The sequence below is a fragment of the Ylistrum balloti genome, unplaced genomic scaffold, assembly GCF_031769215.1.
Source record: "Ylistrum balloti isolate Yb309-2 unplaced genomic scaffold, AGI_CSIRO_Ybal_v1 Utg370552, whole genome shotgun sequence".
In the NCBI taxonomy this organism is placed as follows: Eukaryota; Metazoa; Mollusca; class Bivalvia; order Pectinida; family Pectinidae; genus Ylistrum; species Ylistrum balloti.
The window spans coordinates 577,237-603,114 of NW_026782348.1; the positions used below are offsets into that span (position 1 = coordinate 577,237).

General features: G+C 34.6%; 3 protein-coding genes across 3 annotated transcripts in view; 2 read left to right on the forward strand and 1 right to left on the reverse strand.

Moving 5' to 3' along the window:
• The first annotated feature begins 1,375 nt into the window (after positions 1-1,375).
• On the forward strand, positions 1,376-9,528 carry LOC132556154 (major facilitator superfamily domain-containing protein 1-like). The gene is made up of 13 exons (XM_060220543.1): positions 1,376-1,382; positions 2,726-2,832; positions 3,617-3,723; positions 4,179-4,234; positions 4,793-4,942; positions 5,287-5,439; positions 5,796-5,902; positions 6,196-6,296; positions 6,536-6,641; positions 7,686-7,826; positions 8,507-8,646; positions 9,039-9,153; positions 9,355-9,528. The coding sequence occupies exons 1-13, from the start codon at positions 1,376-1,378 to the stop codon at positions 9,526-9,528; spliced, it is 1,464 nt and encodes a 487-aa protein (XP_060076526.1).
• A 9,874-nt stretch (positions 9,529-19,402) lies between these two features.
• Positions 19,403-21,070, reverse strand: LOC132556155 (uncharacterized). The gene is made up of 2 exons (XM_060220544.1): positions 20,653-21,070; positions 19,403-20,115 (listed from the first exon to the last, which is right to left on the reverse strand). The coding sequence occupies exons 1-2, from the start codon at positions 21,068-21,070 to the stop codon at positions 19,799-19,801; spliced, it is 735 nt and encodes a 244-aa protein (XP_060076527.1). The 3' UTR covers positions 19,403-19,798.
• Positions 21,071-23,872: 2,802 nt separating this feature from the next.
• Positions 23,873-25,878, forward strand: part of LOC132556162 (meiosis regulator and mRNA stability factor 1-like) — a 31,741-nt gene continuing 29,735 nt past the window's right edge. Inside the window, exons 1-3 of the mRNA XM_060220551.1 lie at positions 23,873-24,037; positions 24,373-24,590; positions 25,512-25,629. Of these exons, the coding sequence (XP_060076534.1) occupies positions 24,390-24,590; positions 25,512-25,629 (319 nt within the window). The 5' untranslated portion in view covers positions 23,873-24,037; positions 24,373-24,389. The remainder of the gene's footprint in view (positions 24,038-24,372; positions 24,591-25,511; positions 25,630-25,878) is intronic.

A 25,878-nucleotide genomic window follows, 5' to 3' on the forward strand; every position in this document is an offset into this window, starting at 1 on the left:
GAGGAGATATATCGTATGTGAGCTGATAACAAGAGGAGTGGCTTCATTATCAAATCATATATTATATATATATAAAATATTTTTAACACCATCGAGTACATGTGTGTATTCTGAACAGTGTCACAATTCGAATAGATTTAAACGTGACAAGCAGTTTACTGCAAACCTTGAGGACTTCAGTCCTCTGGCAGTGTCGATGAGTAAACACGAAAGACACCAATGAAGAAACCTTTCTTAATGTAAATAGAAGGTATTTTGATGCGTTCTAAAATATTCTGCCTGCTTCTTTGTAAACACTTTGATTAATTAATGTTGTTAAACCACTGTCCAGATGGCAGTTTAAAATGTCTGTCCACTTCATTACATGATCATGTCCTACTACACTAAATCTGAACAATTTTGAAGTTTGTCACATCGTCTATGATATACACGTTATTTATTTTACAATAATTTGGAAACAAGTTATTTTATTTTGTTGCACTGGATGTAAGAGAGCGGGAGTCTTACTGTAGGAGGAAACCGGAGTACCCTAAGAAAAAATACGTGGTTGGACAGGCCATGGTGAAAGACAAATGTGCTATTATTGCACCACCCTACCACCACTGTTATATCACCTTTAATAATTAAAAAATATCAACTCTCCTGGATGTAACGAAACTAATGTATAATTCACTTTGGAGCATGCACGATGTCGGCACGAAAGAAAACCGGACAAAAATCTATGCGCTCGTTATGCGGTTCTATTGCACAAATACATATACTGTATAGCTCAATTGTAGTGGCTTAAAATAATTTTCTAAAATTAACTTCATGAAATATGTGGAATAGATTGAATGCTTCAGGTTTGTTGATTAAGATTTGACATTTAACAAATATTGTAGGCCTAACAGCCGTTGTTCTTGGTTGTTGTTGCAGCTATTGCTTGTTGTTTCACCATGGGAGTAAAGTAGTTATAGTGGTGAATTTAATCAATGTTGTGTGCTTCATGGTTTATATAGTGTTGTGATCAGTATTAGACATCAGAAATATGAAAATGATATGTATAATAAGAAAATTAAGTTCTCATCAACGAAGATAAAAGTGAATTTCATGCTTCAAAGCTACATGTACTAGATTCATGAGAGTAATCTCTCTGTACTACTAAAACAGATAAACGATTGTGTGAGTTTGTCATACCGAGACTGCACTCTCTTTTCTTTCGCTATTTATTTTTATTCATTTATTCGCGTAGTTATATGTAGAGATGTCATGACTGAATGCCACAAAACAGCCGACCCCTGTCTGTTTTCATTCAACCATGAACTCTACGCTACTCCCATTATGGGTATGAGGCTAGTGGTATGACCAGAAACTACACAATATACAGTGAAAGACGATGGAAGGTAAGACAATTTTTTTTACATATTTTGCAATGAGCTTATTGAATTCAATCAGTAGTATTAAGTGATATCGTTTACTCAGTGGCATAAAACATTTTTACAGAGTGAAATATAAATAATATATAAGTATGTTGTTGCTGTACCATTATCTGTCATACCTCGCAGTGAAAAAATCATTTAAGGTATAACAATTATGTTTATATTATCAAATATAACCTTCATTTGTTTGTATCAAAGCATTCCCCAAATAGTTATGTAGTAGATTCCGTCAATGAATTTAACTGCATCATGCAGTTGTTTCATCCTTTTATGACTCCCCAGTGATACTCAGGACCTAAGCCTAGGAGGCGACGAGAAAAAAAGCATAGGTTATTGTCATAAATGCATACAGTGAATGGATCTGACACACTTTAGAGCAATTGTTGGGTTTATAGTCCCGTGAATCTCAGGGTCATTTTAATATGGGTCTCCTTGTAGTAGCTGTTGATTACCAAACTGAACAATTTACGATAGATTTGGTGCCTGTTGGTTCCATTGTTGTATACCTTGTTATCTTTTGAGAACGTGGCATTACTGACTTTACTTCAGATGTCCAAGGTTTACATGGTAGATGTCGTCGATGAAGCAGAAGGCGGAACAACTTGTCTTAAACTCTCTGTCCTTTTTCAGGAGTCTACGTGTAAAATTGAGATCTAGGATTAAACATGTTAAGATCGAGTCCACAAGGCACGCTAACTAGCAACGAACATGTAGAATATTTCGAATGTGTATGGCGGTGCATCATAAAAGAATAGTTGTCTAAACCATAAAAGTCTATTTTGCTGAAATACACACTAGATATCAAACCTTGATTATAGAAAGAAATCCTTTTATATTGATCAACACTGTAGATATGCATTTTTTCAAGATATATGACAACGCGTGCCCTTGAATACACTCCTACTTTAAACAAAAAATGACTACCTCTGTGATCATCGGGGTAAAAATCAATGACTTCGTCAGTTTCAAAGCAGAGTACTTCTAACTGATGCAAAGATGGCCCAGTGAAGTCAGTACAAACTTGAAAAATGTGCTGTGTCGGCACTATAAATAGTGGGAGTTCCGAGTACTCAGCGTCGACAATCAGAACTGAATATAAGCAATGAGACAGCATCTGGACATAACATGCTATGTTCAACTTTTATATCTTTTGACCGTGATGTGTCTTTAGATATCATTGCCAGGATGTTAAACCATTAAAACACCAATTGCGAGAGAATCAGTCGAAGTGTGGTCAGTACATTGGAATTGGCTGAAGTAGGTACATTGAAATGTCTCATATATTTCATTTTTATTTCTGTTTTTAGCGTGTTGGAAATATGGCATGTTTTTTTGCAACAGTTTCATGATTATTGGAGCTTATTATTTCATGGAACTTCCGGTTGGTCTACAAAACGAGATTATGAATAGCCGTGTAAGTATGATGAGAAGACAATAGGGTCTGTAAAAGTGACTAAGACATATTATAGTGTCCGGTATATGACTTAGTAGCCTCCAAACCCTTCTCATTGATCGGGGACTACACTTCCGATCTCTATTTAAGTTGACCATCTATGTGGTAAACCAAAACATGGTACTGATAGCACGTGACTGTTTGGACACCAACAAAGAACTGATTTATTGGCAATTCTGTACATGTTAACAATCGTCTTACTTATATCTTACTTCCGGCCTTGCTCACATCAACAAACGTCTAACGTACATTGTACTATACTATACATTAACGAACGTCTAACTTATATTGTACCGACAACCTCATGTCAACTATACATTAACGAACGTATAACGTACATTGTACCGACAACCTCACGTCAACTATACATTAACGAACATCGAACTTACATTGTACCGACAACCTCATGTCAACTATACATTAACGAACATCTAACTTACATTGTACCGACAACCTCATGTCAACTATACATTAACGAACATCGAACTTACATTGTACCGACAACCTCATGTCAATTATACATTAACGAACATCGAACTTACATTGTACCGACAACCTCATGTCAACTATACATTAACGAACATATAACTTACATATAACTGTATTGACAGTTGTCTGCTACACAAAACCATGAACGTCTGAAGTTTTGTCAACGTGTTTACCTTTATCTGTGTTAAAAGAATTTCCTATTGATGTTGTGTTAGAATTGACTTATTATGATGAATGTAAAGGTTTCTTATTACAGTTTTCTTATATGGGATCTAACAACACCAGCAATAGGACAGACTGTAAATTATGTCTTGGTTTTGGAGAGGTCCGGTACAATGTATTATTTGCTATCTCTAGATGGACGTAAGTACATTTTATATGCTATTCTTTTCTACCCTTTATGCATTGAATGGTGAAAAAATATGCTTCCTATACCGTCCTTTACAATGAATACATCGTTTACGAGAGAGGGAAACGTACCTTCGTATTGTTTCATTTGAAAATGTCACGAGAAAGTAAATAATGATTGAGTTTGATGTGAGAGAAACTGATCAGCTGATATGATTTTAAGACTGCCAATACCTAACGAATATCAATATAATAACCGTTTTCTTCACTGATGAGACTTTGGTGTTTACAGCACCGCCCGCACATGTCTAATTTTAGAATTCGTTATATACAGTACCTCCCTTATGAACATTTTAAACTCATTTGTTTTAAGTTTAGGCTTTGATATCTACAGTTCAGTCATTACTCCTCTGCTTTTATTTTTGTGTTTACCGCAGCGATGAGTATAACTCAGAATTTATTATTTACAGTTCTGCCGTCCTGTGTCTTCCTTTAGGTTTCCTGATAGACAAACTTGGAAATGGACGTACGTATTATACATGATTTTTGTTGTCATACATATGCTTAGACTGTTTCAAAGTGTTAACAAATAAATAGTACTTTACAAAACAAAAAAATCCTGTCTGAACTGTATAACTCCGCGTCATGGAATTGTCTAGTGACATCACGCTTTGAGACGATGGTCAATGGTCAATACTGTAATAATGACACTAAATCTGTGCACATATCCATTGGCGATATTCAGAGTATGGAGACCACGATCTCATGACTACATTCATGATAACCGCAATGTCTGATGATTTAAATCCATTGTCCCGATCAAGAGCAGGTAATCCAGGTGATTTTAGTTTACTGTAATTCGCACTGAAATTGTTGGCTGTGTTTCATATTGGGGATGCATATATATGTTATAAATACCAATAACTATTTTATATAAGTAATATTTGAGCAATAATCGCTTCATCAAATTGTTAAAATATGTCGATTATTGAACAAATCTCAACCATATAGTCCCGATCTTTATCTTTGTTTATTACATGACTACCATTATTGTTTCTAGTGTATATCTAACTTGTTTGTTTAGGTTCTGCAATACTGTTCAGTTTAACGCCACTAATAGGCTCAATACTGTTCGCCCTGGGAGCCATGTCTCACACCCCTGTGACTACGCCTACCTACATACTGATGGTGGTAGGATATGGCTTGTTAGCGTTTGCGTACGGAACTCTGCGGTGTAGGTATCTGCACCTTAAAACCAATGTTCAATTATAATATTTGCTATACATGTATATGCTTGAAAGCAATTGCGCTGCATATGCCAAAATGGTTTGGTCTGCACGATCCCGAAGTCTTTGCTCAAGTGGATATGAAGAAGGATTGTTGACTATGGACAACTTTATCAAGTTCAGAAGAATAGTTGATTTAACACTGCCTCGAAATGTAACATTAGGTAAATTATTTGGATTCTTATAACATGTGTGTCCTTTGTGTGCTCCGTACAACAAGTATCTAAATGTAAAGTATTCTAATAGAACTTTCCTTTTCAAATCTTGACATGTATTGGACCATGTGTTTCAGTTGTAAAGGCCAGAGTGATAGCCCATTGTTTTCCAGACTCCACATTTATCGGCATAGCGTTCAGTTCACTTGGATATACCGGGCAAGCTATGAGTCTCTACTTGTCGCCTTATGTTGCAGTACACGTAGGGGCAATAGCTGCCGCGTGGTTAGGTATGTTCGAAAAACCAAATACTCTAAACACAAAAGTTACTCATAGTAACCCAAATATTAACATAATGATAATCGCATAAGTCAAAACACATGCATGATCTCTGTCATATTTACAAACATGAAAAACAAAAATGTCTGACTAATAAAACTTGAATATCTAAGACAGGAACCTCTCAAAATGACAAAAGGATATCGCTCTCTTATCAGTAGTAATTAAAAAAAGAAATGATTAGCTTCCGTTTTCAGAATTCTATTACTGCAACTACTAGTATGTAATTATATTTATGTCTTATGACTGACCTGTGGTCACATATACAATACAAGCGACCCTCTACAACATGTACTTCCGGTTACAGCAACAGCAGCCTGTGGATTTGGAGTTTTGTGTGCTGTTGGTTTGGCTCTACTTCTCAAACATCAAGTACCAAAGATGTCTACTGATTCTGAATACAACAAAATGTTGGTATGCAACTATAAGTGATCCTTAGTACTGCTTTTGTTTAAAGAATTTTGATACTTACAATACATGCAAATGTCCTTGTAACTTCTAAATAAACACTGTGTATTTTCCTCACAAGGAAGCAAAAAGAGTATTCCGGCATACTGTTTTATATTAAATAAGTATTAAATTTTGTTACTTATGCAGTTACTACTCCCGATAAAAACTGTCTGAAGGTAAAGGTCACGAGTAAACAATGATGAAATCGACAATGATAATGTATGTTAAGCATACTCAATCGTATTACTGTGTTGTAGACTCTGAGCGATTTAAGGGCACTACCGGGATCGTACTGGTTCTTTATAATGACTACAGCGTTTTCGTCAGCCTGTTGGACTGTTAAACAAGCCAATTTACCGTAAGGAAACTAGAAAGGACATGGATACTTACAGTATTTTAAATAGCGTTTTATCTTTATACATAGATATAGCATCTTCCTTTGCTATTTTGTCCTACAAAAGAAGTCTCCGATTTTAGGTGACAACATAGAGGAAATGTTTACTATCGAATACATAGTCTTGTTTTCTGGTTTAACCGATTTTGAAATCTAAGATCACAGACGTCATTTTTGATGGCAGAAAATTTATATCATTACAGAGATTACTTGGTATTACGACATGGTTACACAATGGAAGAAGCTAGTCATATAACTGGTATACCTTCAATCATGAATTTACTGACACCTTTCTTATGTATCCTACTGGTAAGTATACTTTTTTTCTTTTACTGCTGTCGATACAAATATTTTTTTTGTTACTGAAAGGTTATAGATTAAGTACATGGAAGGTAAGTATGTATGAACATTTTGATTGCTTTAATTAAACATTTAAAGTGCTGTTTCGATAAAATATAAATTACAAGATGACCACTGGTAATTGTATCAACAGAATTTATATTCATGTTAAATAATTACCTATTTTGTATATGAAAAACATTTCAGTGGATTATTATATAGTCTCGGGATCACGGTATAAATTGTTAAGAAACAATCAGTGCTCCAGTCGCTATACCGCTCGACGAGTAAACTTGAACAATTATTTGAGTGTGATATACTGCAAAACCAAATTATACATGTTGTGAATATTTGTGAATATACCCGTTATCAATTTCAATGGCTGCAGGGCCTGTTGCGGGGTGCTATTTTTGCTAGTAGTGCGATTTGATTTTTGGAATTTGAGAAACATCTCTCATGTGATGTTGATGTTATACGAACACTACATATGATTTTATATGTGATTTTTATTAATATTATTCATTTTTATCCGAGGTGTTGAATAGCAATTCCTCCTAAATTAGTTTGGTGTACATTTGCTATATATGGACACGTTTTTACAAGTTTCCTAACACATGTTTTTAAAAAACCATCAAAGAAGATACCGATTTTGCTTTATTCAAACACAGATTAGATGTAAATATGGGAAATTATAACAAAGAAAATGTTAACACGGAGACTCCTGAAGAAGTGCAAGTACAATTTTCTTAAATCAGGTTGGAGTTCCAGCTGATGATTGTTAAAATAGTTATCCACTTCTTGTTTATAACCTTGTGCGTCAAAATGATATTTTAAATGGTCATTTTGTTTGTTAACATACTGGAGTAGATTCGCAGTTTTAAATATACACTGCTGTAATTATAAATTCCATTGGGTTTAAGAGGTGTTGTTGTAATGGACATTTTTGTTTACCAATGTCAAACGTATGTAGATTTATGTAGGTATAATCTTATAAAAAATCATATTTAACTGTAGAGGAAGGTCGACTCTGATGGACTCATGAACACGGGATTTCTAGCGTGGTTACTGATTTTCTATGCCTTACTGGGATTCTGTCCGGCTCTCAACGTTTATGTCATAGCCATTGCAGACGGGTTTGGAGTTACAATGTCTGGGGTCAGTATATTATACAACATGCATCTACTGACGGTTATTTTCCGGGAAATCGATGTGCAGTGGTATCTAATTCAGGTTGAATTTACAAGATAGCAAGAAAGATGTGTATTTGTTTATAATCATATTTAATACCCTAAAATTTATAAATGATATACATGGTCATTTGAAAGAGGTGATATCACGTACCATTCGATCTTATGAATATAAAGTGAGGGTGAAGAAAGACAAAATTGACGAACTCTTTTGCAAGCCACTTCTGACCTTTTTTGGTCTGAGCCAAAGTACAGCACATATATTTTGAAGTCAGTGACAATGTATCACTTTTAATCCTGCAATTGCTACTTAAATTTCAGACTATTTAGACTATTTAATCTTTCAAGAATACAAAAACATACTTAAATATAGCAAAAATATACTTGGCAGGTTTATTTCGACAACGGCAGCAAGAGTTGTTAAAAATAGATATAAATATATCAGTAGAGATAACACAAATTTAATTATGTTTTAAGCATGTACTTGTTTCCAACAAAACAAAATGACTCGTACATAAATCTCCGGTCGGTAAATAAACGATGAAAAATTATTTTGGTTCAGTGAACTAAACCCCCGCTATTTCAAATGAACTAGGATTTAGTTTTATACCAGGAAAGGGGTAAATATTGACTCATTTTTGTTTGTAGGTAATGATGTGGCAGGTTCTCTTGGATCTTAGTCCCGCGTCTCACGTAGGCACTTTGGGTGGGTTGATGTTTTTATTCAGGAGTTCGTGTACAGCATTGATCTTCGTTGTCTCGGGATATATTCTGAAGAGACATCAAGTGTAAGTATATTTTACTCTGAAATTGTCTGATTAGTATTTCTCTCATTTGACCAGCTCGGATAAGAACATTGTGACAGAATATTTTTGGCAGCATTTCTATTTGCTGAACGATTAATGTCATTGAATAAAAACTAATCGCATTCGTTGTTTGTTAGATTGGTTTTTATTTGCTAGTAGAACCAGCTTCGTTATAATTCTAAGGAGAAAATCCTTTTCAAAAAGTCTGAAAGTGAATAAATCACTTTAGAAATCACAAAATCGAAGTGTGCATTCTGATAATCGCGATTGGTTTTAGGCGAAAAGGAAGAAAATTTATGTAATTCTAGATATGTCAACAAATCCATTTAATCAGCATATACATTGCATAACATTGTTTATTTACGCTCAAACAGGCTGGAGTTAAATGAAGCACTTCTTGGCTATCAGAATTTGTTTATCTTGCTGGTAACCTTGTCGTCCATCGGGGTGATAAGTGGAGTATTGATGAACATACTGGATTTCCGAAAGGTAAAGTCAAAACAGTGAAGTAAAATATCTATGAAAATGCATTTTTGATCATTCTTAATTTAAGAGATATATTTGTTCTGGAATGAGTGAGATATTAAGATTCTTTTCTTTTCAATCTGAATAAACGTCATATTAAATCATCATAGGAGAAGGACGTGTTGAAACGAAATGTAGAAATGATATCAGTTTAATCTATTTCAGGACTGCGCTTTGAATTCCACAATAAGAGGATGGAGACAATCTAATATCGAAGCTATAGGATTAATGTCGATGATTCAACCGTCCAGCAAATACAGTGGTATTGACAACATTAATAACGATACCTTGAATGATGACACATCCTCTCGAAATTCAACAAAGTCAAATGACGAATAAGCAAGAAAAAAAGCATTCTACGGAAATAACTAAGAAAAAAACATTCAACGGAAATAACAGAGAATAACGTTTTACAGAAATAACCAGCCGGTAATTATTTTCTGAAATAGCTTTCTATAATTTAGACTATGCGAACAAATATTGAATAACACAGCATACTCTTAGACATAAGTAGTGTCTAGTAAGCATCTGCTAAACGCTGAAGACTTGATTAAATGAATAGCGAAATTTATGTTTATTGTACTGGTAAATGTCAGTCTTATTGCAGGGTAATGCAGTTTTTTCTTTTTTTCTTTTTTTTTTGTTTTGTTTTTATTTTTTGTTTTTGTTAACTTTTCATATATTAAAACAAAAATTGTCGCCCAAAATTAACCCGGAGATGTTTTTCGCCTAATCAGTTTTCATCCGTCTTTTAATCAGTATTATGTTGTTTACTTTTCACACTCAATGATATCGATTAAATTATTCTGTTCAAGGATAAAAATAATCATTTCGTTTTGAAGAGTAGAATAAAAAGTCGTCTCTCTTTGACCTCCTTAAAATAACCAAGAAAATGTCAAATAAATACTGACGACGCAACTCGTATGCAACACAGAGGCACCATACATCAACCGATAACCAAGGGGTGGAAATATGTATCATTTCAATTCCAGCTAATTGTTTATAAGTTCATAGGATTAGACATCATGCTGAATAATTTCCGAACTTGTATGCATGGGATTTTTACTGTAGTTAAGCTAAACATATTTAATGTATAAGGGAACCAACCGTGTTTTAGGGTATGTTATGTGAATATCTCAGCGATTAATGTTTAACAATCATAATCTTTGCAGTGTCGTTTTGAGAAATGACAAATTGTAAATTATGCAAAATTATCAGGATCATAACCTTGATACAATCCGTAGGATACAGGCCATAAAGTCCATGGATCGAATTAAATTCTAATTACGGTCTAAAGAAATAGAAAAAAAAAATCGTATTTAATTTTTGAGTTTAAATAATCAATTTATTGATATTTGACATTTTTTTATGATAGGAATATTAGTACTATTAACTATCCATTCTATTGATAAGCGCATAGTAGTAAACAACAATGATAACAATATATACATCACATTTCTATCTTTATTATCTATTGAACTTTCAATTTGTGTGTGAGATTTAAATTTCAAATCCATTTTTAAGGTATTCCAATACACTTTGAAAAGCAAATATATCTATATCTTCCATGCATATAGTACATCCATTTTCAGATCGCGGTTGACATGAGTGTTAAATTAAAGTATTCATATATTACCTATGGATGGTTTACAACGACCGTTCAACTATATACACTTGGCCCTAAGTAAGGGACTACTATTTTAGTACAAAAATTTAATCAAAACCTTTTTTTCCTTTTTAAAAAAATAAAATAACTTTTATGCATTCCTTGCATGGTCTTTTGTGTTTGGTTCCGCTTGCTGCCAAGCGTTACACTCAATGATACACATATTAAAGTGGAGTACCCTGTGATCTATTAAACACAAATTTGCTTAGCCATTTAATGCAGCTTATTCTCGTGTATTACTGGTAAATCGTACACGAGCTCTTGCAATGTTTTAAAATGACATGTCGAAAAATGGCAGATGCAAAAGCTCAGCAATGGTTCAAGTTGGTATGAGATACAGGCAAGTTTTAATGTAAGTCGTTCAGTCATTTTAGGTCAATGCAGCGACTGAACAAAACCGGACATGCCGGCGAGCAATTCAGGTATGACAGACCTCGGACGAATATGTATAGAGAATTCGCTTTAGAATTACTTCTCGTCCTCATATGTTAAAAGGGCGTTAAGTCTCGTAAATAAAAAATGAAATTACAGAAATCATACATTAAGGAAATCATATATCATAACATACAAATAAAGCATAATCTCGTAGGTAAACAAATAATGTAGAATCACACGAATTTGACAAGATGGCAGAGAATGTTTTGTCGTTTAGTAAAATGTCATATTTGTAAAATCTATATTGTAAACTTAAAAACAACAGGAAAATACCAACATAATCATAATGCAAACACAAATTCAATAAAATGACAAAATATGAACCAAAAGAAAACTTTGCAAGGAAACTCCCGAAAAAGTACAAAAGAAAAAGTCCATGTGATCCAGAAGAGTAAGCATCTTCTGCTCCTTGGCAAGTCCAAGAAACAAATGTCACGTTGTCAGTACGAACAAGGTATACAACAAAAGAACCAACAATTAACAAAATAGCATAAAACACACACAGCTTCATTAAAAAAACAACAGAACATTTCGTAATGAGATCAATAAGACGATGGTGGTATATACGATATTATTTAAAAACAAGACGTCAATCAATATACCTGAAAGTGAGATTTGTCGACTTAGCAAGGTCTTTTTTGAGTTGTTTTGATAAACTCTTCCATGCATTTCACCTCCTATGAAAACAAAAAACAAGTCAACTAAAATGGGGCACACTTAGTTCCCTCAGGCATGTCAGTAGACTGTTGGAAGTTCGTACCACCAAACTCCACGAAGATGTTGTCAATCAGAAACTAGATCAACATGTTGTTGTGACAGTTGTTTCAGCTATTAATTGTGGTTTCACCATAGGGGTCCAGTGAATTCTGGCGTTGTCGTATAAATAAGGATTTATGAAAAATATTGGATATCAGAAATATACATTTACAATTATATGACAAATAGAAGTTCCTGTACACACAATAATATTATCAATGACAGCATAAAGCTAATAAATCATATACTGTACGTAAAACATCAAAGAATAGCTTATATCATGCTTACATGTTAGATTTACCACTGTGAAAGGTAACCAAATTTATTACATTTTCAGGTTTTACAATGAAAATATAACTGATATTTTTACTCCAGTACAAAAAACAAGTATTCATCTTTTCACTCATTTTTCACCAATTGAATCATTGTATTTGCTTACTGTATTTTACATTCCGTTAATGCATTGCGGACTTTAGGAACGATAACTCGGGCAGAGATAACCATAACCCTACTGGTAAGAATCTCGCTTTACTTTAACAGATTGACCCTGGCCAATCTTAATTAAAACATAACTGTTATTGTAAAAATTGCTAACTTGGTGTCAAAGATGATCGGTGTCTTAGATGCGGAACTACGCATTCGGCTAGGTAATTTTGAGAACGAGCATTTCAGATAAAAACAGAGTGGCAAATTCAAACTGACATCAATGAAAACTGAAAAATGTCACTGATATTCATCAAGAAACACATGTGCTAGCAACACGGCGTATTTGGCTGTGGCTGTTTGACAGACGGTTGTGTAGATATGACATAATGAGACTACCTTCTTTTCTTTCATACATTTCATTGTCGTTTATACAGGAATGTTATGGTCGAATAACGCAAAAGCAGTCAACCTCTTTCTGATTTTATCCGACCATAAAATATACACTACTCTCGATATAGGTATGAACTTAGTGGTATAACCAGAAGCCACACAATATATAGTGATAGACGATGGCAGGAAAGATTTATGTTTAAAACATTTTTCATAAAGATATGGATTCATTTGACAGCTCATTACATTATCCTACATCTGGTAAAACAGTGAGATGCAGCTGTATTATTTGCCATGCCTTGCTAAAAGATATAACAAACAAATTGAGTGTTTTTGTTATTAAATATGTTTTCATTTTTATGATTGTTTAAAATGATAGCAGTAATAATTTTATAGTCATTGTTATGTATGTATTATCAATCAAATACTTTATCTATGAAAGCATTTACTCAGTTATATCGAATTTATAATGCATTGCCATCGAAAGTTTTCTGAACATCGGTTGTCGTCACACAGCGGAGAGATCAAACACGAGTTAGCGGAGGAGCAATATACAATATATATACATAAAAGGAAGGCTGGTTATAACAAGAGCAAAACACACACAAAGAAAGTAAAATAAGTGAATTTAGATATTGTACACATTTAGTGTCAAGCATCCTTATACGCTACAGGACAAAATAAGATGACAAATCAAAAATATATCATACATCACTCATGCCAGTACATAAATAGATTCAGAAAAAAATGACAATAAAATATGATATAGTGCATACTGATTTAATAATTTTGGTATACTAACATTTAACTTTTATATTCTGATAAGCATATCACTCAAAAGTCTTTATATCAACTTAAACTGTACTTAAAACGTAATTACTTGAAGGCAAAATGCAAACAGCAGAAACAATCAGCAAAATGCTATTATTGCCATAAAAGAAAAACGCCGTTTATCAAAATTGTTCAGTACATCTTCGAATGCGAGTGGTATCACTTCGAACATTGGGAAAAATGAAAACACGGCAAAGGCTTTCAACGGCATTGAACTTACATGGAAGGATTTTCTCGGGAAGTTTTCTTCCATTTTTACTCGCGTTGATATCGAGACAAACAAGATTTATTAAGATTAAAAGTTAGACTTCTTACTACTATTACATATTCAACATATAGCATATTTATTAAATAAGAAAATTAGGTAGTAAATGACTCATGGGAAACATTAACTTTGTCAAATGTTGACAGGTGTACGTATTTCACCTGCTTGTTAAGCTTTTTTTACACAGTGAGAAAATGATATACATACACAGTAAGCTCTTTTAACACAATGAGTATATTATATACATACAAAGTAAGCTCTTTTAACAACCATGAGAAAATGATATATATACTCAGTAAGCTCTCTTAACAACGTGAGAAAATAATAAACATGCACAATAAGCTCTTTTCACAGTGAGTAAATGAAATATGTCCAAAAGGTCCAACAATTGTTTTTTTTTTAAAGAATTCAGGAGAAAGTAAATAATGTTTTTTATGATTGATGATCAAGTTTAAGATTATTTTGAGTTTGATGTTCGAGAAATTTATCAGCAGATTCTTTTAAAACTTAAAGAGGTGTCGCGATAGCTATGTCTGTTACACAGTTAGTCTATGTAACATCTAGTGAAGATGTGGCGGTTTGTGTTTCTCATGAAGCTGATAAACGAATAACCAGTCTGTGGCTGACGTGGTTGTGTCCTTAGGCAAGACGATAATTGCTCTTTACGGCACGCGACCGGCCTCCCGTATGTTGTTCAATGAGGTTGCAAGCGGCTACTTTAAAGAGACCCCGCCTCGAAATGACCCTGACAATTCACGTGGCGATAAACCCAACAAACAAATATCAATTTAAAACTTAATATATCAGGTGGACAAAAGAATTGAATGTGTTAATAAAGACCTTCCTTTTTACATTACCGTCGTCACTTTGGTATTAATAGTATCGCCATCACGTGTCTGATTTCAAAGTTTGATAATTAGAGTTGTGCTGTGATTTGTCTTCCCTTGGGATTACTTTCTGATAATTTCCTTTCAGGTGTTATAGAATGAATATTGTTTCTACAAAACAGAAGAGAATTCTGCACTCTAAGATTGTCTAGTCACGTCACTAGTGTAACAACGACATAATTCCAAAATTCTAAATCAATGTGCATATCGATTAACGATATTCAGATGACTTCATTAATGATAACTACATTGGCCGGAAGTTTGAATGATGTCAAGGGCAGATAACTATAAGGTGAGTGCTATTATTCACTCCATTCTAATATTTCATATTGTTGAGGCAAGTATAGTAACAATAACTGTTTTGCATACATGCAATTACTAATGGGGCAAGAGTCGGTTCATCAAATGAATTGTTAAAATGTGTAGATCAATGAACAAATCTCAACCATACAAATGTTCCAGTCTTCATCTTCATTTGTTTATTATATGATTAGCATTGGTATCACAAGTGTATATCTAACTTGTTTGTTCTAGGATCCGCAATACTGTTCAGTATAATGCCACTAGTAAGCTCAATACTGTTCGCTGTGGGAGCCATGTCTCCCCTGCAACTACGCCTACCTACATACTGATGGTGGTAGGGTATGGCCTGATAGCGTATCTTTGCGCTGTATGTTTTTCATTTCTAACTAAATATGCTTCAAATCATTTTCGCTGTAAATGCCAAATGAAAGTGGACAGTCAAAGGAATAATATGGTTCTGCATAAATACAATATACCACCTAGTACACATTAAATGCAACTCATTGATATGATAAATAGGAGTTATATATGTGTATAGATATTAATCACCTATATAATATCTTGTCAAATATCCGCAATACTTAACAAAATATATGTAAACATTTAAAACCAAAAAGTAATATCAGCCGATCGCTTTATTCGCTCTGTTGTTATGCAGCTCAGACTCTTTCAGCAGACCAATAGTAACTGTCATAAAAAAACGTGCCTTGCGATTCTTTACTATCTCGTACACTACGTACGTCAGCACTAGGTACGCCTCACACTGGTAATTTGTCTAATGAAAGTGACAGTCATCGAAACACTCTTCTAATGGTTGTGCTATAAGAACTGTAATGCTAATACACACAGATTATTATAGATTGATTTGTCCACTGAGTATCGTGACACAAACGTAAATATAATTTGCATCGTTTTGGCAGCTTAATATGAAAATCTTTTATTCCTTTTCTTTGTTTAATTGTCTAACTTCTCTCTCACTTTTTCTTTGTTATCGGTATATATAGTAATATAACAAAACACGCGTGTTGTATTATTTTTCTATAGAGGAAGATCGACTCCGATGGAGTCATCATGCACACGTGCTTTGTAGCGTGGCTGTTACCTCTCTATACCATAATAGGTTTCTTCCCAAAATTCAACAAAGTCAAATGACGAATAAGACAAAAGTACAATACAAGGAATTTAAACATACAATCACTTTCTGAAGCAGCTTTCTATGCGAACAAATATTGAGAAGATGAGTATCGTGTTAGGCATTAGCAACGTCTAGTAAGCGTCTGTCAAGCAGTGAAGAACTAATTTGGTTTATTGAGTAGTTAAATTCATTTGTGGTATTGGTAAATTGCAACATGACTTTTTTTTTTTTTTTTTTACTTTTCATAGATTGTAACAGAAAAGTCGTCCAACATGAACCCGGGGAGATTTTTCGTCCTAATTAGTTTTCGCTTGTGTCCTAATTGGTATACTGTTATACTGTTAACTTCCCATTTATTCAATGTTATTGCTTTAATTATTGTGTCCAAGGTCAAAACACATTTTCAAGCATAGAATTATTGAACGATCTCACCATCATACTTGGTTAAAACAACCAAGGTAAAGTTCATATTATACTGGTAATGCAACTCATATACAACATTACTCGTCCCCAACTGCTCGAATAAGGGATAGAGTGATATATTGCATATTTTTCCCTTTTGCTACAAAATCAAATTCTTCCAAAGTTTAATTCGCTTTCACATCATCACTTTTTTTAATAAGGTAGATTCTATTTCATTATCTTACATGGGCCCAAATCTACCACACTGGTTCGCTGCTGGAGATACAGCCTAATTTCTGTAAGTACTTCTGAAGATTTGGTCTTGTTACCAGATTACAATAAGACACATACTTTTCGGTTTTGTGTTTGGTTACGCCGATGCAATTTGACTTATGCATGATGAGATAATAAGCAAACACTTTACAAAGTGAGAATTTGGTTAATTCTTGTGTTATTCCCGGATAGAATGATCGGGGTGGGGGGAGGGGAGGGGGGCATGTTGTTTTTGTGCTGTCGATTTGTTTGTCAGGTGTCATCTTTAACCTTGTCCATTACTATTGCAGCATAAGAGACAGAGATTTGGCATGTGTGTTTCTTGTGACAAGACGTTTCCGGTGGATGAAACTTTTTGACCATGTGACCTTGACCGTGATGTTTGACCTAAAGTTAAAAAGTACATTGGTCAGAAGTATTGAACTAAAACTGTTAAATCATTACCCGATGAAGACTTAAGTGTTTCAGAAAGTATGCATGCAATTAACATGTGATAACGCCTTTCAAAAGTCGTAATAACGTGGATAGAGTCGTAATAACGTGGATAGAGTCGTAATAACGGCTTTTTAAAACACGAAAAACCCTGTCATAATGACTTTTAGAGGTATGAATTCAAATCCAGTTCACGTTTACGTGTGTGCGTGCGTGTGTGTGTGTGTGTGTGTACATGCGTGTTTTCCCCAGAAACTCCAACATACCTCCACCACTAAAACATGGTGCCAAGAAAGTAGTATACACATGATGTAGTATATGTGGTAAAAAGTAGTTGTATTTTTGTGTTTAACTTCATTTAATGATCTTTGGTGGGGAAAATGATGCAGAATTTCATGTATTGTGTTGCACACGTTACATCTGTTTATGAATATTGCAAATGTCGAGTGACCAAGATGTATCTGATTGAAGACAAAATGCAAATGTGTACATAAAAGAAAACTATTTATTCGTGTTACGATTCACATAAAATATCAGAAACAATAACACTTACATGCGAAGTTATTTGCAAGCACGTACTTCAATTAATTCCGTCCCTCCACCTATATACACACACGTATGGTAAAATACACAAACGGAATGTACCATCACATTATATCAATTCAACTCCGATGCAATGTTCCTTCTAAGTTCAATATAAAGGTGTTAAGATTCATGGCCGTCTGAAAACATGTTGAAGTTTTTCTTTCCATGATGATACCACTGAGATCTCCGACTATTTCGTCACAAGGAACCTCAAGTTTTCGGAGAATTTCTTCTTCACAGATAATCTTCTGTGGTTTTAGTTTGTCACACGAGTCGAGGTGCCCTTTACTTTGTACTAACGCATTTTAAGTCAATAACTCTTATACAACCGCTCGCCCGCTGTGTCCAACAACTTTAACAGTTCATAAACTATGTGCCTTGGAGCTTTAAATCCTTCTGTATCCATACAATGTACCCGATGTTCCAAATTCGTTTTGTACAAACAAAGCCACTTCTTAATGTCTGAATACATTTTATACAAGTTCATTTCTTTTAAATGTTGATTTGCTTACGACCGTATCATGCAGAATCCCTAAGTAATGAAGTATTTCTTTGACTGAGGCCCAAACTGTAATAAAAGATAAGATACTTGTCTACACCAAGCTCGTAAACGCGATTTGTTTTTTCCTTCGATTATTGATCATTCTAGGTTTTCCTATTTCATAAACACATTTTGTTTTCATAAAAAATGATCACATTATTACCTGCACTTTCAGCTGTAATTAATGTTATTAGGATTGTAGAAAATGTATCACCTATTTTTCATACCTTTGTGAACCACCTTTAAGAGATACTATCAATGTTTCATTATTATGTGTCTTACTTTTTTCTCTTTAACGACTTCGTGGTCTATTTAGCTGAATATCGACAAATAGTGCACCCGAGCTTGTCTCCATCTCTGCCCCAGGTGAAGATCGCATTATCTCTTATTTACGACATTGCGATTTTCACCTGGGACCAGGATGATGGGGCAACTCCTCAAGGTTGTTGTCACTATTTCCTATCACTTCAGTTCTGTTTTGTTTACAGTTACACGAGTTCTCTCCAATCAATAAGTTGTTGGAGGTTCTTTCTGGGAACTACTTTCTCTTGTTGTTGGCGATGGTCTGATTACACGAGTTTTCGTGTACCCGGCATGTCTCTGAAGAGATCGTATTGTTTCTGAGTTTTGACTTCCTTTGTGTTAAATTTTCCGATGTCCATGTAAATTTGTATCTATTGAAATCAGATGTTGGAAGATCGTGCAGTTAGGTTTTTAATATATATATATTTTTCATTTCATATGCGATTTGAAGAAATAGCCTTCGAAGGTTTTATTTGGGCCAGCCTGGATGAATGGTAGATTACGTAATATATATAAAAATAATTCAACAGATCAGTTATCGATTTAGTATTTTATTTATGATAACAAGAAACATAAACTTGCAATAACAATAAATCTGTGGTTATTACGACAAAATACCAGTTCTTCCTTGGTTCTTTGTTGGCTCGGCGCCCTATTTGCTGACTGAATAATACCACCAGTGGACTGTGGTGGGTACACTTGCCTCTGGATCAGACAACCTACAGTATCTATAAGTTTACTTACACGTAAGTCCAGGAATACTGAACACCATGGACTGTCTTTGTGTGGCAGGAATATTCCAAATGGATCCATGAGAACTATCCTTTGTTCTGTGGTCAATCAAGGTGACCACTCCGTGGGTCATAGAGCCCCCAGAGGTATTCAGATTGTGGTATTCTGTAAGCAGCGTATGGTTGCTGAGACCAGTAGGTCCCCCTATCCTTTGTCCTGTGGTAAATCAATGTGACCTCTCCGTGGGTCAGAGCCCCAAGAGGTATTCAGATTGTGGTATACTGTAAGCAGCGTATGGTTGCTGAGATGAGTAGGTTCCCCTACCCTTTGTCCTGTGGTAAATCAATGTGACCTCTCCTGGGTCATAGAGCCCCCAGAGGTATTCAAACTGTTTGTGGTATTCTGTAACCAGCGCATGGTTGTTCGAGATCAGTAGGTTCTCTTGGTTGCCTGTGATGGCCTGTCGGGTCCAGTTAAATGACCCATTGATCAGTGTGTTCCCATCGATAACCACGAACTTATGATGCATGAAGAATGAGGACTCGTCTGTACGTACAGCAATACCTGAAACAACACAAATCAAATGTTTATTATATAATGTGAGCTAGTCTAAGTTCATATATTCAAAAGGGAGAAAAGAGGTCAAATTAGTCACTGATCGTAATGGTATTACAATTCTTTAATTTAATTAATTTCATTTAATGAAAAGATTTTGTTCAATATTTTTGAGAAAAATGAACAAATACTTCGATTTTATAAATCTGAAATTGTAGCTGACCTTTCTAGACAAGATAGAAATATGAACACCGCCATTCGATCTCATTTAACGTTAGTCTGCTTTCACTTTAGGCTCATCTTACCATTTTTATACAGAATGCATGTAAGAAAATTTGGCGAGTGTAGGGAGAATACCGGTAACAAAACATTGTAATTAAACAGACTACATTTATGTACATATTTTTAGGCTTTACCGATCGAAAGACCATATATTCCTTTTGACAATTGAATAGTAAATGTAATTTCTTGAGTCCATTCTATTATGCCTCTTTCAACTAGGTCTGTATAACACTGACTGTGACTAGGTAGTGTACATGTCTTCACCTTCACTACGTAAACGCCAGACTTGAGAACCAGTGGCACCTTCCTGTTCACAGTCCGTGATCACTCGGACACGCACTCCTCTCCAATGTGCCCGGATGAGCAGATCCGTCAGGTCAGTGCAAGTCATAACAAACACGCAGACATCCATGCTCTGTGTGGACTTTGACAGCATCATAAACAGTTTGCTAAGTGAATTATCCTGGTGTGAAAATTTGCATCCCCTTACCACACAGCCATCGGGTTTTGTGAAGAAATCTACACACGCCACTTTGCTATCGGGGAAAAATATCACCTCTGTCGTATCTCTCTTTGAAACTGCTTTCTTTATCAGTCTTTTATAAATCGTGTACACAATCTCAGATAAAACGCCAAGAGCCACAGTATACCCAGCAACACGGAGAACGTCTTGTCCCTTCATAATACCTAGGTAAGGGAAATTCCACCGGAACTGCGGAAGGACTTCCCTGTGTCTAAAAATATCGTAGATAGTGTAACATCGAATGACCACCTGCAAGCAGCAAGTAACACGTTAAGTCCATTTGAAACTCGGCTAAACACGGGCTTGAATGTAGAGATATATACAGTTTCTTGTTGTGTGTATAATTATTAAGAATAACATAATAATTACGGGAAATATTGCACTTTTACAACTCAATGAAGAAACAAGATCGAGGGGAAGTAACTCCTATAAAAAAGGCAGAAATATCACGTTATACCGATGCGTGATATGGACCTCGGACGTATAATACAAATCATCTGTATTATACGTCCCTGTACGGACGAATAAAAAAAATTCAAAACTCATTTTCAAATAAAATGTGGATTTAGATGTTACAGATGTACGCCTGATATACAACAAAGCAAAAAGAGAAAAAATAAAATAAGAATTGAAGAGGTTGGGGCATTAAGTTCAATTGTTGATTCGCTTCTACTAGATGTCTAGGTCCTCTTAGTAAGACCAAAACTGGAATATGAGGTTAGGGTATGGAACTGTATTGCAATTAGACAGAGAACTAACTCCGCTACAGTTTGAGACTACGTTAAGTCTAACTCTAACTTACAGACGATGATACAGAAATATGAATAATTCTTACGATACATCTGTGGTACAAGAACTGACAGTTTGAACTCTCCTCCTTCACCCTCGCCAATATGTTATATTTTAAGACACTGACCAAGTGCTATCTCTCTCTATATATATATCAATCATATGAAAGTTACATTTATATATTTCACTCAAGTACAATTACAACAGGAACTTTCGGATCAACAGTATATGATGCATTGTCTTAACTTGGTTGGCTACAGTTGGCGGTATAGTGCCGAAGGTTGCAAGTTAAAAAAAAATCAAAACTTGTCTTCCTTAGTCACTGAGTTGTGTTTGAGAAATTCCTTTAGGATAATAATTACTTGATTAATTCGTTAAGAAAATTGGCACAGGCTTATAATAAATGGATAACAAATCTGCCGTTTTGCAATGGGAAATTTCTTCTAGCTTATCTCGTTGCGCTAGATTTTTCGTAATTTGAAAGACTTTTAAAAACCACGGATGTGCCGGGGTTAATCTTCTTCCATTTGCTGTAGAACTGACAAAATGTGAGCTCGTCATTTATTTTGTCTTTTTTCGTTTATTGAAACGTGTTGTGTCCCTATAATTTTAATTCCACTTTCATGAGTAAGTGAATCCAATCGGCCATTTTATGGTCACCTTCTCACGGCGGCTAATAACATAAGCTGTCGAAGGTGAGAAAGTACTGAACCATATTATATAATTAGTTGAAACTTGTTCAACGAAAAGTATTAAATCCAATAAATTTTCTTTCATTGATTCATAGCTTTTGACAATGCAGTTTTATTGATATTAAATTCGACATTTTGCCCAAAGGGTTCACAAATTCGTTATATATCAGCAGAGACGTATATACGTCTCTGATATCAGTAATCAGATATTAATGTTAATGACAAATTTTGGGACGAAATTGGTCCGTGTTACTAGAATTTCACCACCTGACGATTGCCACCCTCTAGCAAACGACTTCTTATTGTCAGCAGAAACGTATATATCACACGTATATGTGTTATATATGTCTCTGTTGTCAGAGACACTGGTATAGTCGACGATTTAATGATATTAAGATCCATCTTAAATCGACATGTTTTCCAAGATGGCGGTCGACCGGGTCGATTGCGCGATGGTTTACAAATTCGTAATATATCAATAAGTCGATCCCAAGTCCGTGGTCCAACAAAATTGCTAGTTTCATGATTAAGTAGTATATTTGATTTTGTGTTTAAAAAATGACAATAGATAAGGCGTATTTAGTCAAGAAATTCTACACACTAGAATAACAACTAGTTACATGTATTTTTCATCTCATCTGTTCAGTCAAGAACTCAAATTAGAATATTCCGTTCAATGTCTTTGTTTTATATTACTTTGAGAATTTGCGTTTAAAGCATGATATGAAAATGTTTAAATCCACAGCGTTGATTATGAATACAACAAGTTCTACCTTTATTTGTTTTAGGCACATAAGAAACTCAAACACATGTACGTGTATTTGGGTATGTGCGACCTAAAGTAAATCCTTGTCAGAGTAATCTCCCTTTCATGTTTTCATTTCGATGGTGCAACATTACAAAACAAGACAGCTGTGTTGGTCAGTCTGTGACCTGGTCATATATGGACACATTACAGTTAAAAACTCCCTGGTAAGATACATCAGTATGTCTGTAGCTGATGAAACTGACATAAACCGTTGTCATTCAGGGTATAAACAAATCGTTGATAACTGATCGAAAAGTTGATCAGCTGATCCTAGCTGGAAGAACCTATCGTTACGTTACGTGATCTTGCACTTTGGCTTTAGAATCGACTCACATCTTCCAGTTGATGATATTTGCAGGAAGATGATGTGGTATCGCTTGATAGGTAGAAATTTTGAACGAATGAAAGCAATGGAAAGGGTAGGTCTTGGCCTATTTACCTCCATTGAGTAATTCCCAAGGTTGGGATCAACATGGTGTATGCTGAGGGCAATTGAGTTATGATAGGCTTATTGCTAAGAAAGAAATAAAATGGCTAGTTCTGACATATTTCTGCTTTTCATAAAAGAAATAAAATATTGCATGGTAAGAATAAAGCAAACAATCATACTAAACAGCAATAAATCTGCATTGCAGGATTGAACTGGATGACAAGGATGGAGGATTGTGTCAGGAGAAAGTATTATGTGTTCTATATTTTCATATGGAATGGCTGTAAGCTTTAAAGCTCATGGCTAGTCCAGAGCCATAGTCCACGCATTCTCATGGCTGCTATATCTACAGGCATATGTACAGTATCACTCCATCTTAAAAAGTCACAGATAGCCTTTTCCTTAAAGTAAGTGATATTTTAACAGTATGACTATAAAAATGATTCACAAAATCATTATGACTGCACATTGCTGACTTTTGACTACATGATGAATTGGTAAAATAAATAGAAGAGTTAAAGACGAAGATGAAAACCATAGATATTTAAATATATTTGTGCAGTATAAGGTAATTGAAAGAACAGTAAGATTTGAAAAAAAAAATTGTGGCCCTGAATGAAAATGCAAAATCATTTTCTTTATGGAAATGTGTGGAACTTTTCCTGTTTGATTTAATGTTTTTTACAAATGTTTAAATTTGTTAGCTTTTCCGATTATAAAACTATAGTTCATTCTTTTTCAGAATTTTTTCCATTCATTATGACAGACAACTTTCTAGTCCCGATTGGTGTTTTCTGGGATATTGAAAACTGTAATGTACCACGCTGGAAATCAGCCTTACCTATAGTGAAATGCATACGCGAGAAGTTCTTTATTGGAAGGCGAGAGGTGGAGTTTCTGTGTGTATGTGACACTACGAAAGAAAACAGACAAGTCATTCAAGACCTAACAGCTGCTCAGGTACCGCTGTAAAACTGTTTTTGAGATACTCGCATGTGTATTATTTATTGATAGTATTTTACACAAATGTTTTTGTTTATGATCCAATTTGTATAAGGTACATGTTATGATAACCATATTAGCAGGGGAACTAATTGTCTTTTCCACTTCATCATACATTCTGATGTATTTGAAATAATCACAGTTAAATTTGATTATTGGAGTATTAGCCCATTCAAATGTCTTTAAAATACTTGGAGGATGTTAGATGCAATGTGACTTGTTTGTACTGTACAGTACATTTCATTGAAATGGCACTGTCAAAATGTCTTTTAACTTTGCCCTGTGTACCAGTGATATCCTTGAGAATTTATTTAAATGAGTTTACATTAGAAAGTTTGAAACAACCATATAGAAACAAGATGAGACATCAATCAAAAACAAAAAGGAAACAGATCAAAAGCCAAACATCAGACTCAGGATGTGGATCATTTGACTAAAATATTGTTTGACAATGTCCTTCTTATCCTGCAATTTTCAATGAAATTTTGATGTCAAAATGATTATACAAATTTAAGAAAAAGTATACATACACATTTGAAAAATGAAAAAAAAAATCAGAGAGGGAATCTGGATATATTCCTTTCCAATTGTGATAAATCTGATCACAATCTTACATTTCTTATTCAATTGGCTTGTGCATTATGTAACTTTAAACAAATGTGTCTGAATATTATTTGTATTGAGGATGTATTACCTACAAATATGACTTTTTTTAATATAATACTTTCCATCTTTACACATATTTTACAAGTTTTAGATTTTTATTATGAAAACTGGATGTAATATACAAGGATTAGATTGTTGAATAATTGAACAATTTTCCTTCATTTGATTTAAGTTGACTGCTTTATATTAGGTAATATTCTTCGTGTGTTTCAGGTTGATGTTGTACACATCAATGCTACCAGTAAAAATGCTGCTGACGACAAGCTACGTCAAAGTCTCAGACGCTTCACTGATAAACAGCCCCCTCCCGCTGTTGTGTTACTCATCTCAAGTAAGTTTTATAAAACTCGTTCTCATGTTCCTAATCTCTAGTTGTGTCGCCTGCAGAGCTGGCGAACACTTAGGGATCACTTTGTCCGTCGTCACATGTCGGCGGTGGCAGTGGCGTCTTTGTCCGTATGAAAGTTTTCCTGACTTTTTTTGGTAATGCTTTGAGTTATCAAAATAAAATTTGGCATATGGCTTTTTGTTGCAAGGGTACAGATTAGGATCGATTTCCAGCTGTCTGTGACCCTTCTTG